Source organism: Planococcus citri, chromosome 1 (genome assembly GCF_950023065.1).
Source record: "Planococcus citri chromosome 1, ihPlaCitr1.1, whole genome shotgun sequence".
Lineage (NCBI taxonomy): Eukaryota > Metazoa > Arthropoda > Insecta > Hemiptera > Pseudococcidae > Planococcus > Planococcus citri.
Genome location: NC_088677.1, coordinates 27,191,602 through 27,208,582, shown reverse-complemented (window position 1 = coordinate 27,208,582; position 16,981 = coordinate 27,191,602). Strand labels below are relative to the sequence as shown.

The 16,981-nt window shown below is 33.6% G+C and overlaps 1 protein-coding gene across 1 annotated transcript in view; it reads right to left on the bottom strand.

The window, feature by feature from the left end:
* LOC135831139 (uncharacterized) overlaps positions 1-16,981 on the bottom strand; it is a 29,609-nt gene that overhangs the window by 9,405 nt on the left and 3,223 nt on the right. The window contains exons 2-4 of the mRNA XM_065343413.1: positions 4,207-4,367; positions 3,717-4,032; positions 2,938-3,508 (exon numbers count right to left, since the gene is read on the bottom strand). Of these exons, the coding sequence (XP_065199485.1) occupies positions 2,938-3,508; positions 3,717-4,032; positions 4,207-4,367 (1,048 nt within the window). The remainder of the gene's footprint in view (positions 1-2,937; positions 3,509-3,716; positions 4,033-4,206; positions 4,368-16,981) is intronic.

Here is a 16,981-nt window from a genome sequence, read left to right as displayed (position 1 = left end):
GTTTGCAGAATGAATTTCGTCTTTTCAACTCCATTTTGATGAAATTTTGTGGGAATTTCAAGTTTCAAAAATCTGCTGGAGGCTCCAGAACTACTCTAAACGGTCTGAAACAGTTTCCGATCGATTTGGCAGGTCGAAAAAAGGGTATTATACCAAATTTCAGCTTTCTGGGTCAATTTGGTAGGATTTTGATTTTTTCCCTCATTTTTAGCCTAATTTGGGGGCGGGTGGGGGGACTTCCATTATTTTCACATTGTCTCGAGGTACTCGATTTGAGCAGCGCATTCCTCCAAAACTATGATACTTTGATCGAAACTGATTTCGCAGTTCGAAAGAGTATTGAATTTTGAACTTTTGAAGCTTTTTGAAATTTCCAAAATTTGAAAGTTTGAATTTCAAAATGGCGCTGTATGTGGGAGCTACCTACCATTTAAAATCCTGAAAAAATTCCCATTGATGTACCTTTTGATGCTTTTTCGAAATATTCAAGTTTCGAGATGGGATCTCTTGATGGAGGGGGAGCACCCCCACCCCCAATTTTGGGCAAAACTTTCGAAAAAAAATTTGGGGCATGTGATATATTGAATTGTATGTTTTTGGTAACGCTAAACACGAATATCAGGTTAGATTTTTGATTGGACCCACCCACAGCCCCCAGCACCTCTCAAAGGGGGGGGGGACTTAAAAAAATGGTTTCAATCGCGTGACACATGAAAAAGTATGTTTTCGATATCGCTGAACACGAATATAACCTTAGTTTTTCAAATTGACCTCGCCCATGGCTCCCAAAACCTCTCCCAATTGGTAAAAGTCCAAAAAATTTGTTGGAGGCCGTGGATGAGGTCCAACCAAATATCTGACGTCATATTCGTGTTCAGCGTCACCAAAAATATACTATTTGATGTGTCGCACGAAAAAAACACAATTTTGTACTTTTACCCCATTTGGGGAGATGCTGGGGGCCGTGGATGGGGTCCAATCAAAAATCTAACCTGACATTCGTGTTTAGCGTTACCAAAAACATACAATTCGATGTATCACACGCCCCAAATTTTTTTTAGAAAGTTTTGCCCAAAATTGGGGTTGGGGCTGCCGCCTCCCTCCATCAAGAGAGAGATCCCATCTCGAAACTTGAATATTTCGAAAAAGCATCAAAAGGTACATCTATGGGAATTTGTTTAGAATTTTAAATGTTAGGTAGCTCCCACTTACAGCACCATTTTGAAATTCGAACTTTCAATTTGAAAGTTCAATTTTCAAATTTTGGAAATTTCAAAAAGCTTAAAAAGTTCAAAATTCAATACCCTTTCGAACTGTAAAAAAAATTTGAGCGAAATCGAAATACATGACTCAAAAACGTTGGTCGAATTGACATGGAATGACCCAACAGTGATTAACAAAATAGGCACCACTATGCATTTCAAAATTTTTTTCAATTTCAAAAATGATGTAAATATTTTCAATCTTTGGAGAATATGGTCCAAAAAATTTGAAATTTTCACAGAAAATAGTTGCTAGATAAGTAAGCGTGTATGTAGAATTTCTTCATGAAAACTCCTGAAGAAAAAAATCAAAAAAATTTGAAAAAATCATTTTTGCATCAGAATTTTTTAAAATAATTTCTTTTCGAAGAATAGCTTCCACAGGTCCACAAAACTAAAATCTCATACAATGTTGATCTTTTTGTATGGAGCAAGCACCGTAATTTTCTCCCTTCTTCCCCACAAGAAAAATTGAAAAAAATTGAAGTGTAAGATTTATTTGAAAATTGTCCATTTTTGGTCAGAATCTTTTTGAATAACTCTCTTTACAAGAAAAACCTTCCCTGAGCCCTCCTAACAATCTTAGTATCTTTTCGTATAAAGCCCCCTCCACAATTCAAAAAAAAAATTAAAAATTGAAATCTGTAAAAATGTTGTGAGAATTTTTCATTTCTGGATTAATTTTTGATAAAAAATTTTCAGACCTTTTTTATGTATTCCAATTATTTATTTTTTTTATTTTTTCAAAGGGGGTGGGCTTTACACATAACAAGGATACTAAACTCAATTTTTTTTCTACGAGTTTTAAAAATTTTCAAAATTTTTGGACCGTCCCCTCCGAAGATGGAAAATCGTCACCCTAATACGTAAAGTATCTAACTCCATTTTTTTTCAAAAATGAGTTATGAACACCATCTGAATGGTGAACACTTCATATGGAACTTCCGACCTTAAAAACTACTTTAGGCGAATTCATTGGTGTACAATTCGCGTTCGAAGTCAGGAAAATTATCTAACTCCACTAAAGGATAACGCACTGTTTATTTAGCTACGTGAAACTGTTTCATTTTTACGTTACATAAAAATGAGTTATGAACACCATTTGAAAGGTGAACACTTCGTATGGAACTACCGATGTTGAAAATTACTTCAGGTGAATTCATTGGTGTACCATCCACGTTTGAATTTGAGAAAACTATCTAACTCCACTCAAAGTGGCTTAAAAGGTGTCAAGTGAAAAAAATTTTTACCAGAATTTTTTTTTTACTATAATAAATAACCTTAACTATGTAACACCCATCAATAGTTGATAATGCTGTTTTTCGCATTTCCTGAACAATTTACAAAAATGGAGTTAGATATTTTACGTATTAGGGTGACGAAATATTGAATTTTAAGCAATTGAGCAAATACAGCTGCATTACTCGTGTTGTGTTGGGAAGGGGGAGGGTCGACTCAACATTTTTTATGAGGTGGTTTTACATCAAAACTAACCTTTGGGGTGAGTTTCACCAAATTTGGAGAGAGTGTGTCCTTTTTTGTAATAGTATGAAGGCATTTAAATATGCTCCAAACCCCTCTCTCCTACAAATCGACCTGGGAATTGGAATGCTACACAAAATGGATTTTTTGGGGGGGGGATTGCATTTCTTTCACAATTTAGATATGTACTTACCCGAACTTTCAAAAATTTCTGCGCTCCCATCAAATACGGTCTGCTATAATAATCAGTCGGACTATTCATAAATCCATATTTCTCGAAATTGAACGTTCCTATACTCGGACAATCTTCGATGTAAGCGGTAATATAGGAATTATTCTTGAAATTCTTCCATATCAACGGACAATTGTCGAACATATCCTTTTTCGATTTCACACAACTAGATCTGAACTGAGTAACATTCATTCCCGATAACGCAGCTACTAAATTTGGAAACGTATTGTCGCCTATTTTATTATACCCTTCGAGCTGCAGCCATTGTTTTTCTTTCAGATATTGCACCGTTTTTGGCATCGTTCTTATTAGATTTAGTCTAGAAATCGAATCGATTCCGAAAAATAAAACGCTGTATTTGATCGGATCCGTAGCCTGTTTCGGAGGCGAGGTTTGCTTTTCAATCACCATCGAATGAATATTTTTGTAGGATAACTTTTTACGTTTATTTCGCGATGTGCATTCTACGTAAATGTACTCAGCTTGCGGTGGTAGAACTGTTTCTTGTCCGTAGCAAATTGATTTGGAAATTCTGCAAATGAAAACACAAGGTCCTTTGTAGATACTTATCAATTTTTCGAATCGTAAAACAAACTAGGTAATGACATTATGAATTACCTATGGTTAATGAGATCATTATAATTGGCAGTAGGTATTAGTATTATAGGTACATGTACCTACCTATCTAGTTTTAGTTTACCTACATGAAATATGATACATCGAAATAACTATGTACTTACGAAACTCTATCGTCATCGCTGTCATTGTGACGAGAACGTATTTCATCTCGACTAAGTACCCAATAACAACACTGAACATCACGAATTGGAACCCAGTAATCGTGGAGCGCTTTTTGATCGACTTTAATAGTGTGTGTACGACTAGTAGCATCGTAGATGACTTTTGTGAGGGGTTTTTGTTTCGAGCACACGAGAGGTTTCCAAGCTTTCACAAATTTTTGAATGGATTCGTGGTAAGGATCGACGTTTGGAATGCGACATGATTTACTCCACACCACATATCCATGTTTTACGTGTTCTATGGATATTTCAGAATCTAAAAACAAGTGTATTTAAAATTTAAATATAAATTGATGAGCCGTGAATTGTTAGATATCTACTTTAACATAGGTATGGTGAAGTTTTGCTATAGGTATGTATAATTTTAAATTGGACTCGAGAGATTAGTCAGCGTAGAGATAGTAAAAATGAATCAAAACGTCACACTCACCGTTGAAATTTTTCGCAAAAAATGATGAACTGTCCACAATGGTGTATCCCTGCACATCGTTATAATAGTACAAGTAAAGCATCGAAGACATGAAACCCAACAAACACACCATTGTCCGAAGACATGGTTTCGTTTGAGTTTTCATTTTGCTCGCCAACATACTGAAACACAAAAAATATACGATTTTTTAACGAACATCGCATCGTACGAAAAAACGTACAATTACCTAATTAACATTAATGTGGAAAAAAATTAATTGGATTAAAGCTCGTATACGCTTTACCTAATTATATAATCAAATAATGATGAAAATGATAACCATACGAATTAATAAAACTTGCCTGTTCAGAAAGCAACTCTCACATACGAAATACACCTACCTATCGATAATTTAGGTTAAAGAATTTATAAAATGTGATTTTTGACTCATTTCGCACGATTCTTTATATCAATTAGTACTCTTTTTGCCTATCTTCTTCTAAAAAGGCGCAAACTTGACTCGTATGTTAGCAAAGAAGCTATTTTTTTCAATCGACCGTTCTCGACGAGTTACTTATATTGCACCTAAATGTACATCAAAGGTCTAATTTTGATTTCAAGGGTACAAAATTCGGGGAAGGTGGCCTCAAAATCAACATAAGTACATTTTTTTTGGTTGGAAAAATAGTTTTTTTTTTTAAATCGTATTTTGACCTCACATCTAAAATTTGATGACAAATTGGATGATTTAAAAATTAAAGGAGCAAACTTGATTCAAAATTTCTGTGGTGCCCTGAATATTGAAAATTCCGAATTTTCAAATTGTATTTGCCCCTTCGAGTTTGAAGATAAGAAATTTCAAATTTGTCATGATGTAACATATTTTTTTGTTTGTTTTTTTGAGTTCCAAGTGATAAGAAAGGTATTCAAATAGATCGAATCATAATTTTTCGGATTTTCGAAAAAATTTTCATGTCACTCATTAAAATGAATTGAAAATTTCAACAGAGAATCAAAGAATTCCTATCAGATTTTTTTTGAGCAGATTTGAAGAATTTTGGACTTTAAAATTGAGTTATGATTTTTGAGACTTTTGAAAAAGGTGCCGTGCTAAGTTGTTAAAAATTTTGAAATAAAATCAAAATTTGGATTTTCGAAAAATGTTTCATGTGACCCATTAAAATGAGTTGAAATTTTGAGAGAAACTCAAAAATTTGTATCGAAATTTTTTTGAGCAGTTTTGAAGAATTTTTAGCTTTAAAATTGGCTCGTGATTTTCGAAACTTTTAAAATAGATGCTCTGCAAATTTTTTAGAATAAAACCAAAATTTGGATTTTTGAAAAATGTGTGTAGCTCATTAAAATCAGTTGGAATTTCAAGAGAAACTCCGAAATTTTTAAAAGCAGTTTTGAAGAATTTTGAGCTTCAAAATTCGCTTATGATTTTCGACTTTTGAAATAGATGCTCAGCAAATTTTTCAAAATTGATTAAAATTTCGGAATAAAATCAAAATTTGGATTTTTGAAAAATGTTTTATACCTACATATATTATGTGGCCTATTAAAATGAGTTGAAATTTCAAGAAAAACTCAAAAATTTTTATAGAAATTTTTTTGAGCAGTTTTGAAGACTTTTTAGCTTCAAAATTGACTCATGATTTTCGAGACTTTTGAAATAGGTGCTCTGCAAATTTTTCAAAATTGATTGAAATTTCGGAATAAAATCAAAATTTGTTTTTTTGAAAAATGTTTTATGTAACTCATGAAAATGGGCATTTCAACAGAAAATCAAAAATTTCTACCAACAAATTTTTTGAGAGGCTTTGAAAAATTTCTAACTTTAAAATTGGGTAGTGATTTTTGAGACTTTCAAAAAAGGTGCTATGCTAATTTCTTCAAAATAGATTAAAATTTCAGAAGAAAATCGAATGTTTCTTTCAAAACTTTTTAGTGTGCGTAGCACACTATTGGTTTCGCTTTGAGAAATGAAATTTCATTATACATGAATGTTCTCTTAAACTATCCACCCGTTTTTTGTACCTATTGGACACCATTTGAGAATCATTAAGGCGGAGGGAATAGATTATTTTTCATTCAATTCGGATGGGTAATTGCTGAGTAATTGCAATTTTAGTTCATTATTTTAATGCATTAAATCCTAAAAAAGGGAAAAGGGCGACTTGCAAAACACCTGCCGCTCATTGTACCCTGCTATACCCCCAGTCTATTCCATCTCCGCTTTTCAAATCAGCTGTCTCATTGTACCCTGTTACACCCCTCATCTGTTAGCTGTATGTTCCAAGTGGGAGTGGTTTGGTGGGGCGTTTACCCAACAAATATATTCTTTTAATGCCCTAACCCACCATGTGAACTCGTAGTCGAATGGTTAGGGCATGTAGGTAGGAATAGGAATTGTAGGGTCCCAGGTTCGAATCCCCATCAGGTAGGTAGGTAGGTATAGGTGACGGATTTTTCGTTGGAAATATTGGATAGGTAAATGCTGTGAAGTGAGTACATGATGCTGGTGCAAAAAAAACGAATTTTGAACCCTGTAGCCCCCTCATTTTGATTTATAAAAACAAAGTTATGAAATACGAGTATGATGATATCATTTTGCTAAATGAATTTTCATTTCACTTATTCAAATACTTTTTACTATACCTATAGCGCCGTAAGTACAGTAAAAATTACCTTGAGATGAGTAATTTTTACTTTTTATGATATAAAAATTACTTTAAAATGAGTAATTTTTACACAACTTGGTTAATGTAATTTTTATTATCATGCTTTAGTAAAAATTATTAAAACAAAATGATTTTTACTAATGTTATAGCAAAATTTATTAAAATGATGATTTTTACTATAAGATTACAGTAAAAATTATTATTGTAACTGAACAGTTGAAAATTGCTGATTTTCAAAACAAATTTTATTATACTTATGTTATATTATGTATTTTTGTATGGGATCTGGTTATTGTGCTAAATATGTAGTCAACATTTTTTGTAAAAATTACCCATATTTTTTTCGTGTTATTTAGAGGCAATGCGAATTCTTAACATATTTTATATGATTTAATAATTTTAGAATCATAGGCAAATTCTGAAAATTGGTTTGAAATTTTATAAATTTGAAGACAATGGAAATTCTAAAAAAAATATGAAAATTTGTCATTTAGAGACACTGAGAATTCCAAAAATTGATTAAAAGTTCTATAAGTTGTAGATAATGTGAACTTGAAAATGATATGAGGAGCTGAGAATCAAAACTCACATTTGCCACCATAAACGATTTTGAGAAAAACGCGAAAAACTGAGTTAGTAGTGTTGCCAGTTGAAAAAACTTATAATACCAAAATGAATCATTAGATAGCGGTACTAGAACACGATTCCCTGTGTTGACTGATTTTCACCTAGCTCCCTTCTGCTTTAATATCCAGACAAAGAATGGCAAATGTGAGTTTTGACTCCAAGATTTGCAATCAAATTTCTTTTCACTGTTTTAATTACGACGATAGGGAAAAGTTTGATAACAAGCTGAATTTTGGTACTCGGGGGTTTTTTGATACGCTGAACACGAATTTGGGGTGTCCAGGTGAATCCGGTGTACGCTTCCCCCTTTTTTGTGGACCTTAAGCCCCTAAATTTGTTTTTTTGCGTTTAAGTCCGAAAATATGCAATTTTATGCAAGATTTATGTTTTTTGGGTCGCAGAATACGAATTTGACAATATTTTTTTTGTAGGGGTGGGGGATGAGGGGGTAAGGGGGGCGAGAAATTCAAAATTTGACTATAATGATGTGTGATATGTCGAAATGTATGTTTTTGAGGGTGTAGATCACGAATTTGGCAATATTTTTTTTCGTAGGGGTCAATGGTGGGGGCTGAGGGGTGAAAATGGTTAAAAATTCAAAATTTGACTATAATGATGTTTGACATGTCGAAATGTATGTTTTCGTGGTTGTAGATCACGAATTTGACAATATTTTTTTCGTAAGGGTTGATGGTGGGGGATGAAGGGGGTGAAAAATTCAAAATTTGACCATAATGATGTGTGATATGTCGAAATGTATGTTTTTGAGGGTGTAGATCACGAATTTGACAATATTTTTTTCGTAGGGGTGAATTGTGGGGGATGAAGGGGGTGAAAACGGTGAAAAATTCAAAATTTGACCATAATGATGTGTGATATGTCAAAATGTATGTTTTTGAAGGTGTAGAAAAGGTGAAGGGTGGGGGATGGAGAATTTTCTATTGGAGAGCCGTCAAAGTCCCTGGAAGAAAAAATTTGTAACATTTAAACAAAATTCACCATGATTTTTCACTATAATTGACTGTTGTCGTCGCCGGGGCATTCGGGGGCAAAAATGGCAAATGACATCTTGAAATACACTACCTGAAGTACTAGCCCCTGGGATTTCCCGTGCATCTACGTGCAAAAATTTGTTCTATTCCTATTTATGTAGCAGAATAGGCAAAACACGGAGTTTTAACGTAAATTAAACCTCTATAATGACTTTATAACAAACTAAAATCGAGTAAATTGATGCTCACTTTCAGTTGAATTATTCATACTTGGTACATTTTGACATATTACACATCATTATAGTCAAATTTTGAATTTTTCGCCCCCTTCATCCCCCACCATCAACCCTTACGAAAAAAATATTGTCAAATTCGTGATCTACAACCACGAAAACATACATTTCGACATGTCACACATCATTATAGTCAAATTTTGAATTTTTAACCATTTTCACCCCTCAGCCCCCACCATTGACCCCTACGAAAAAAAATATTGCCAAATTCGTGATCTACACCCTCAAAAACATACATTTCGACATATCACACATCATTATAGTCAAATTTTGAATTTCTCGCCCCCCTTACCCCCTCATCCCCCACCCCTACAAAAAAAAATATTGTTAAATTCGTATTTTGCGACCCAAAAAACATAAATCTTGCATAAAATTGCATATTTTCGGACTTGAACGCAAAAAACAAATTTGGGGGCTTAAGGTCCACAAAAAAGGGGGAAGCGTACACCGGATTCACCTGGACACCCCAAATTCGTGTTCGGCGTATCAAAAAACCCCCGTGTACCAAAATTCAGCTTGTTATCAAACTTTTCCCTATGGAATTTTGCAAACAAAACTAAGTTTTCATCAAAACTCACATTTGCCAATGGCAAATGTGAGTTTTGATTCTAACCCTTGGTTTTGAAGGTGAATTTCACACCAAAATGACTTTGATCCAAAAAAACCGAATATGTCACATTATAGAGTGTAAAACGGTATATCCAAATCTGCCATAAAACGGTATTTTTTTTTTTTGGCAAATGTGAGTTTTGATTCTCAGCTCCTCATATGAATAATTGAAGAGCTCTATTCCAAAGTGGGTTAAGTCATTTTTTCCTCCAAAAAATGCGTTTTAAAGTTTTTGATACTGAAATTTGTTCTGTTTCCAAAGGTGGTGCACCTTTCCTTTCTTTGGACATAGAACAATCACTTGTAGAAAAATTTACTTTGAAAAATCCATCCCACTTTGGAATAGAGCTCTTCAATTATTGTATGTAATATACCTATATGAAGATAATGAGAATTCTGAAAAATTAGAGGCATGCACTACTTAGCTATGTAATAGCGGTTATAGCTGTAGAAAAGGCAGATAGCTACGCACACTTTGCAGCTAAGCTTTGCTTAGCTGTCTAGTTTTGAGTAGGTCTGAAAAATCATAACTTGATTTTTTGTCTTTTGAACTCATTTCGATTGGTCTCATTATACCTACATCAGACATCTTCCACAAAAATTCCAAAAATTATTATCCGATTTTGGAGCTCAAAATTCTTCAAAATGCCCAAAATACGTCATCATCGAGATATTTTAATTTCTTGTAAAATTTTAACCCATTTCTATAGGTCACATGGCATTTTTTCAAAATGTCTCGGAAATCGAGACCCAATTTTGGGTTTAAAATTATTCAAAAATGCCCAAAAAAACATTTTTGTTGAAATATTTGTAACTCTCGCAAAATTTTAACCTATTTTGATAGGTCACAAGGTCACTTTTGAATAATTCTACAACAGTTCATTTTTATTCAAAATTCGATGCGCCGCCTTATTGTGCAAGCCGTTTTTCGCGGATTTTGGCTCATTGGACGTGGAACGAACTCTACTGGTAAAAAAAAATGTTGTGTCTGAGCCATTTTGAAAATTCGGGGTTCAAATGTGCAAAATACATCCTTTCTGACTTTTTACACTCACATTCTGCAAAAAGCCGACTGAATTTTTTGGAGCCGAAAAAATTGTGCTATTTTGACATTTTTTGCGGGTTGGACTGTATAGATAAAAGCTCCCAAACGGTTTAAAATCATCTCAACTCGACTTGGCATGTTGAAAATGGGTCATAAACTGAATTTTAGACTGCTGAATTTTTCAAATTTTAAATTGCGAAATTACTGAAGAAGAAATAAAACATTCCAAACCAACAAAAACATTTTGAAAAAATTGTGAGCAATCTGTCAAGTGAGTGACCAACAAGTACCAATCACTTTCATGTACCTGCGTGTTAAACTTGATTTTATCAGGTTTTATGACACTTTTTGGTAACCTGATATGGCCATGTAGGTATGGCTGGGGGCACTAGAACAACCTGAAATCATCTAAAATCGACTCAAAATATTGAAATCTTCATTAGGTAAATTTTTTTGAATCTTCTGGAGGTTTCAGAATTGCTCAAAAAGATTCGAAACCGTTTCCAATCAGGTAGATTGGGGGGGGGGGTTGAAATTAGGGAACAAACCCATCATTTTTGGTCAATTTGGTAAGAATTGGGTAGGTCTAGGAATAAGTACGTATTTTGATTTTTTCCCCTTCATTTTCACTCAAAATTTGATTGCCTTTTATAATTCCTCAAAAATCAAAAAATGCATTTTAGCACCTAAAATTTTGGCTGGTGATGTATTTTGGCATGTTCTATCGATTTAGCTGTGATCTCTTCAACATTTTTTCTGCTTGTTAGGATTTAGATTTTTTTCCTTACTTGGGCCCATAAAACACACTTCAATTCACTCGTGTTTTCTTCTAAAAAAAAAATTGACCCTTAAAAAATGCCATCTCTACTAATGTTACAATTGAGCATATAGAGGTGTGCTTTTTTCATTTTATGTTTTTCAAATTTTTCTGACCTATCCAGCAGAAAAAATCATAAGGAAGACTTAAGATCAGAAATGGTTCGACTTAGAGTAGGAAATGACCCTTCTGATTTTTTCAAATATTCATTCGTAAAATTTCATTCTAAGGTGAAAAGTGAACATTACTTCCTTATGTACTCTGATTCGTAATTTTGTTATTATTTATTCATGAGAAATTAAATTACATACTTCAAGACCATAATTCGTTCTCATCTATTGAATTTTAATGAAAATTACGTGGACAATATTTTAGATAGGTACCTATAAAGTATAGCTGCACCAATTTTACGTGCATCCTGCATCAGCTTGCGATGCCCGTCGGGTACCGGTGTTATCGGCCGGTATAATGCGGCGTTTTATACAGTTCATGAGCTTTGCGGTGAATTATTGCAGCCAACTGCATGCATTTTAATCAATAAGGAAGGTTTTCGTGAGCCAAGGACGATGACGATGGGACATTTCTATTTAAAGATTTCCTTTCCACCATAGTCACGTTTATTCAATCAGTTTCTCAATTTGTCTGATCAATTACCGTAGTATTACCTAATACATAGGTAGGTATACTTATCACGTTTAAAATTTAAAATACATCCCGATGACAAAATCTTTCAAACTTTTATTACTCATGCTTATTTATGCGGATGGGTATCTTGCTAGTTGCTATGTATGTCATATGCTGAGCTACAAAATCTAATTCCACCTCTAACTGGACTGGGTGTCACTTGCGAAAAATTTGGAATGAACATGTTATCGATTTAATTGTAATTAGTTATAGTATCAAATTGATGGCACAGAATGCTACTTAATTTCGTAGACTCGTTGTAGAAAAAATACTTAGGTACGTGGTAAGTCTAAGTACATCATCTAAATCCACGATACGGAATTACAAAGTAGTTACGAATAACGTGTCCTTCAGTATTTTTAAAAAGTAAGAAAAGTCGTAAAATTTATCGTCTTCGTCTAAAAAATTATTCACAGATGTACATTGTACACTAAGTATACGTTTTCTAGATTCTCGATTTATAATCACATGGTTCATTTCAAAGCTAAACGTAAATTTCGTTACAATTCATTCATCACGTGTCAGCCTGAGCCCTTTGGATATCATTGAAACACATCAGACATACGTTTTGAGAGAATCGGGATAAACAAAAATAAATCAATGTCTAAAAGGTTAGTTTAAACATTTCCTGCTGATTGGATTCAGCTGATTGGCCAAATTTGAAAGAAATGGAAAAAAATATCGAGAGCGAAAAATTCTTGTGCTTAGATTGAAGTAGAAATAAGTTGGGAAATGGTCGATAGATCGGTTATGAGTCCAAATATTTCGTATTTTATTTTTACCAATAAAAACTTCAAAATAAGTAAATTTAAAAAAAAAAAAATCATCAAATCATCTTATTTTTTGCGAAGAAAATATTTTACAATTCTTCGAAATGAAGTAAAAGTGAAATTTTTCATTCATAAACATGGTCTTTTGGTAAGTAGGGATAAAGCTGAAATTTTAAATCGTGTTTTGCTTCAAGGTTAAAAATCAACTTTCAAGCTACCCCCGTAAAATTCTCGAAAAAAATCAATTCAACCCGGTGTATGTGTAAATGGACCGCCTATTACAATAATATGGCTTTCCTCGTCGTTTTCTTTTCTTATTTTCAACATGAAAGTTATAGTTATTCAACGTGATGATTTTTTTCTGACGAATGTACGACTGATTTTCATCAGTGAAATTCGAATTATTAGTGAGGTTTATGATACTCTCGCCCTTCCAAATAGTACAATATAAGTAGGTACGATACGATTTCGTAAGGCGTAAACCACACGCGTAATAATATTGATAAAAACGTCATATTCTCGTATTCGCTCGAGATGCGTGGGTGGTTGGAAGAAGATTTCAAATGGTTTCGTATAACATGTACGTATTCTCGAATACGAATAGATAGATGCACACAGATATGACTAGTAATAACATTAAAATACTGATTTGTGTTCATCAAAGAGGTTAAAATCTTCTCGCAATGCGGCAATAATGATAAAAAAAACTCGTCAATGACAAGTTTATCACGGAACAAAAAACTATGCGTAAGCTACGCAGGAATAAAAATAACAAATGACGGTAATGTGTCTGCATCAAAGTTGAAGTACGAGTGAGTAATTAAATTGTATTGAATTTATCGAGGATCTGCAGGTAGGTAAAAATTCAGCCATGGATAGGCTTGAGTTGTATAGCAGAAATAGGTACCTTGCTACCTATCTGAACAAAATTAGCAAACAAAACTTGAGGTTTAGGTACTCGTACTTGCAATGCAAGAAATCGAAAATAATGAGAATCAATTGATCGTTTGTTTTGAACCACTATTGTTAACGTATAATGGAACCGACAATTCGGGGAAAAATATCATATTATCAGCTAAGCAAATCTTAATTCTTGGATTACCTACCTATCCTATTTAGAAATATTCACGCGGCAATTTCAGTCAAATGATATCACAATATCATTCAACGTTTTGTGGCCCTATCTGTAGATTCGTTGTCTGGAGAGATAAATCATTAAAAAGCGTTTTTGATTAGAAGGTATTTCAAAATATTTTGTGCTATATCAGCAGATACGTCGTCTAGACCGGAAAAATATCTAAGAATTTCGAAACCAAACTCTTGAGTTGAGATATCGTGCGCAAAAATTGCATCATTGATAAATAAATACGTATTTGCACATGGCGGAAATTCCAATTTCCTCTGTCACATATTGATTACTACGTATTTTTATAAAGATAACTGACTATAGGCAATTGATAATGAACTCGTACACCAAATAGGTAAATTTTTTTTACAAAACAGGCTACCCAATTCCAACTTCCTTTTTGATGATTTTTTTGGCACCTTAAGAAGCTTAATTCCAAAACTGGAAAATCCAAAAATTTGCTGGAGTCTCCAGAACACCTCGACACCTTCACCGATTTGGTCGGAAGGTCGAAAATAAGGTAATAAACCAAATTTCCACGCTCTACTCCGATTCTATAATATTTTGATACTTCATGAATGGAAAATGGAACAAATTAAAAATTTTTGAAGTCAAAAATCGAAAGATTAAATTCAGTAACATGAATTTTTCCTCGGGACGTATTTTTCGAAGCTGTCTCAAAATTTCTTCATTTATAGTTCTAATAAAATTCTTCGTGTAGCTGTGATACACTCGTGCCTTTCTCATTTGAAAATACTTATGTAATTTGACAATTTTTTGAATTTTTTAATCAAATGAGAGACACTCTCAGTCATTCGCATTCAGCGATCGATTTTCATCATTTTTTATATTAGAATAAGGGCACATAAGTACCTGTAGGGCAGCTACCTACCGAAAAAAGTTTAGCTGCTAAAAATAAAAATTTAGGGTCTTACAAAGATAATAATTTTTAGGTATTGTTTGATAACACTAGGCAACGGCATATTTGTGTTCGGGTTGAAAATGGGCTTAATCGATAGTTTAGACCCTAAAACAAAAAACAGAGTGGGGTTTTTCAATTTTAGTTGTTTTTGTAGTCAGGAGAGATGATCAAAGTTGCAAAAATGGCCGTTTTTGCCCTATTTCACGAGTTTGTGGAGACATCAGTATTATGTTTCAAAAAAAACCAAGGTCATATTCGGATTCTACGCACTTTTTTAAGTAAACAATTTCACCAGATTTTTTATTTACGAAGTTTCAAGCGCATACGGAAAATTTTTGTTTGTAACGTATTTTAAAACGTGGAGCGAGAGCCTCGCCCGCGCGAACACGGTTCCGAGCCACGATTACGTGGTGGAGTAACGCCAGCGTCGGGCGCTCCGAGTTTTAAAATATGTTACAAACAAAAATCTTCCATATGCGCTTGAAACTTTGAAAATCAAAAATCCGGTGAAATGGTTTACTTAAAAACGTGCGTAGAATCCGAATATGACCTTGGATTTTTTTGAAACATAATACTGATGTCTTCATAAACTCGTGAAATAGGGCAAAAACGGCCATTTTTGCAACTTTGATCATCTCTCCTGACTACAAAAACAACTCAAATTGAAAAACCCCACTCTGTTTTTTGTTTTAGGGTCTAAACTATCGATTAAGCCCATTTTCAACCCGAACACAAAAAAAAGGTCAAAAATTGTTGCCTAGTGTAATTCAGAACTTCTAAAATATAGTCAGAGGCTCCAGAACGACTTGAAACCACCTTCAATCGACTCAAAATGTTTAGTATAGAGTAGATTTTCAGCTTATCAACTTCATTAGGTATACAGTTTAGGGGGAAATTTCAAATTTTAAAAATCTAATGGAGGCTCCAGAAACCAGAATTGCTCAAAACGGTTTGAAACCGTTTCCAATCTATTCTAGGAGTCAAAATTAGTGTACATACAAAATTTCAGTAGGTATTCTTGGTCAATTCGGTGTAAATTTGATATTTTGATGTTTTCCTATAGGAGTAACAGCCCAGTTCTTTTTACCCTCTCTAGTTTTTTTTATCCCCCAAGAATTTTCTGAAAATAAGCCACCAGATTTGAAAACAATATTAACATGATTTGTGCTTATTTTGGAACACTATGGCCCTTGAAGAGTTGCATTTTCCATTCAATTTGCATGGTTCAGGAGACTTTGAAAAATGTGATAGGTGCCTATGAATTTTAGTCGATTTTCTTAACAAAATTTTTAAAAAAGTATGTTTTGATTTTAAGGATTGGACGCGTTAATTTCCATCAAAATGAGTTCGTGAGTACATCGTTGAATTCTACACACTCTGATCTATTCGATGAGCTAGTTATTTTTCATCAAAATCGTTTACTAAAAATTTTTAGAGGGGGTAAAAAAATAGGGAACGATTTAAGCCCAGTTTTCTATTTTTTTTACCGGGTAAAAAAATAGAAAATCCATATTAATTTTTGTTCTCTAATTCTTTCCCCCCTTTATTTTCAGAATTTTAGCTCGCCGATGGGCGTTTAAAGGTGTGATATCAATTTTATTCATTTTTCGGGAAGTATTTGAATGTACGGTTCTGAACTTTTGTAAATAATATTGTCCAAAAAACACTTCCTACAGATGATATGCATCAATGTAAACAATCAACTAAAAAAATTGAATGAATAATAAGGGTACGAAATTGAAGACCTCAAGTATATAGCAGTAACATAAAAACAGAAAATTGGAGCAGGAACTTTCACAGCAATTTTTCACCACCTATATCGGCAAAAAATTTCCAGAAAATAGTTTCTTGTGAAAAATATTTTGGTGACGCTGAACACGAATATGACGTCAGATTTTTGAGTGGACCCCGTTTAAGGCCCCCAGAACCTCCCCAAAGGGAATAACCTAAAAAAAAAATGGTTACATTCGTGTGACACATGAAATAATATGTTTTACGAATATAGCCAAAATTTTTCAAATCGACCTCACCCATGGCCCCCAGAACCTCCCCCAATATGTAAAAGTCCAAAAAAATTGTTGGGGGCCGTGGATGGGATGGAGTATAATCAAAAATCTGACGTCATATTGGAATTCAGCGTCACAAAAAACATACTATTCCATGTGTCGCACGAACAAAGCACTTTTTTGAACTTTTACCCCCTTTGAGGAGGTGCTGGGGCCGTGGA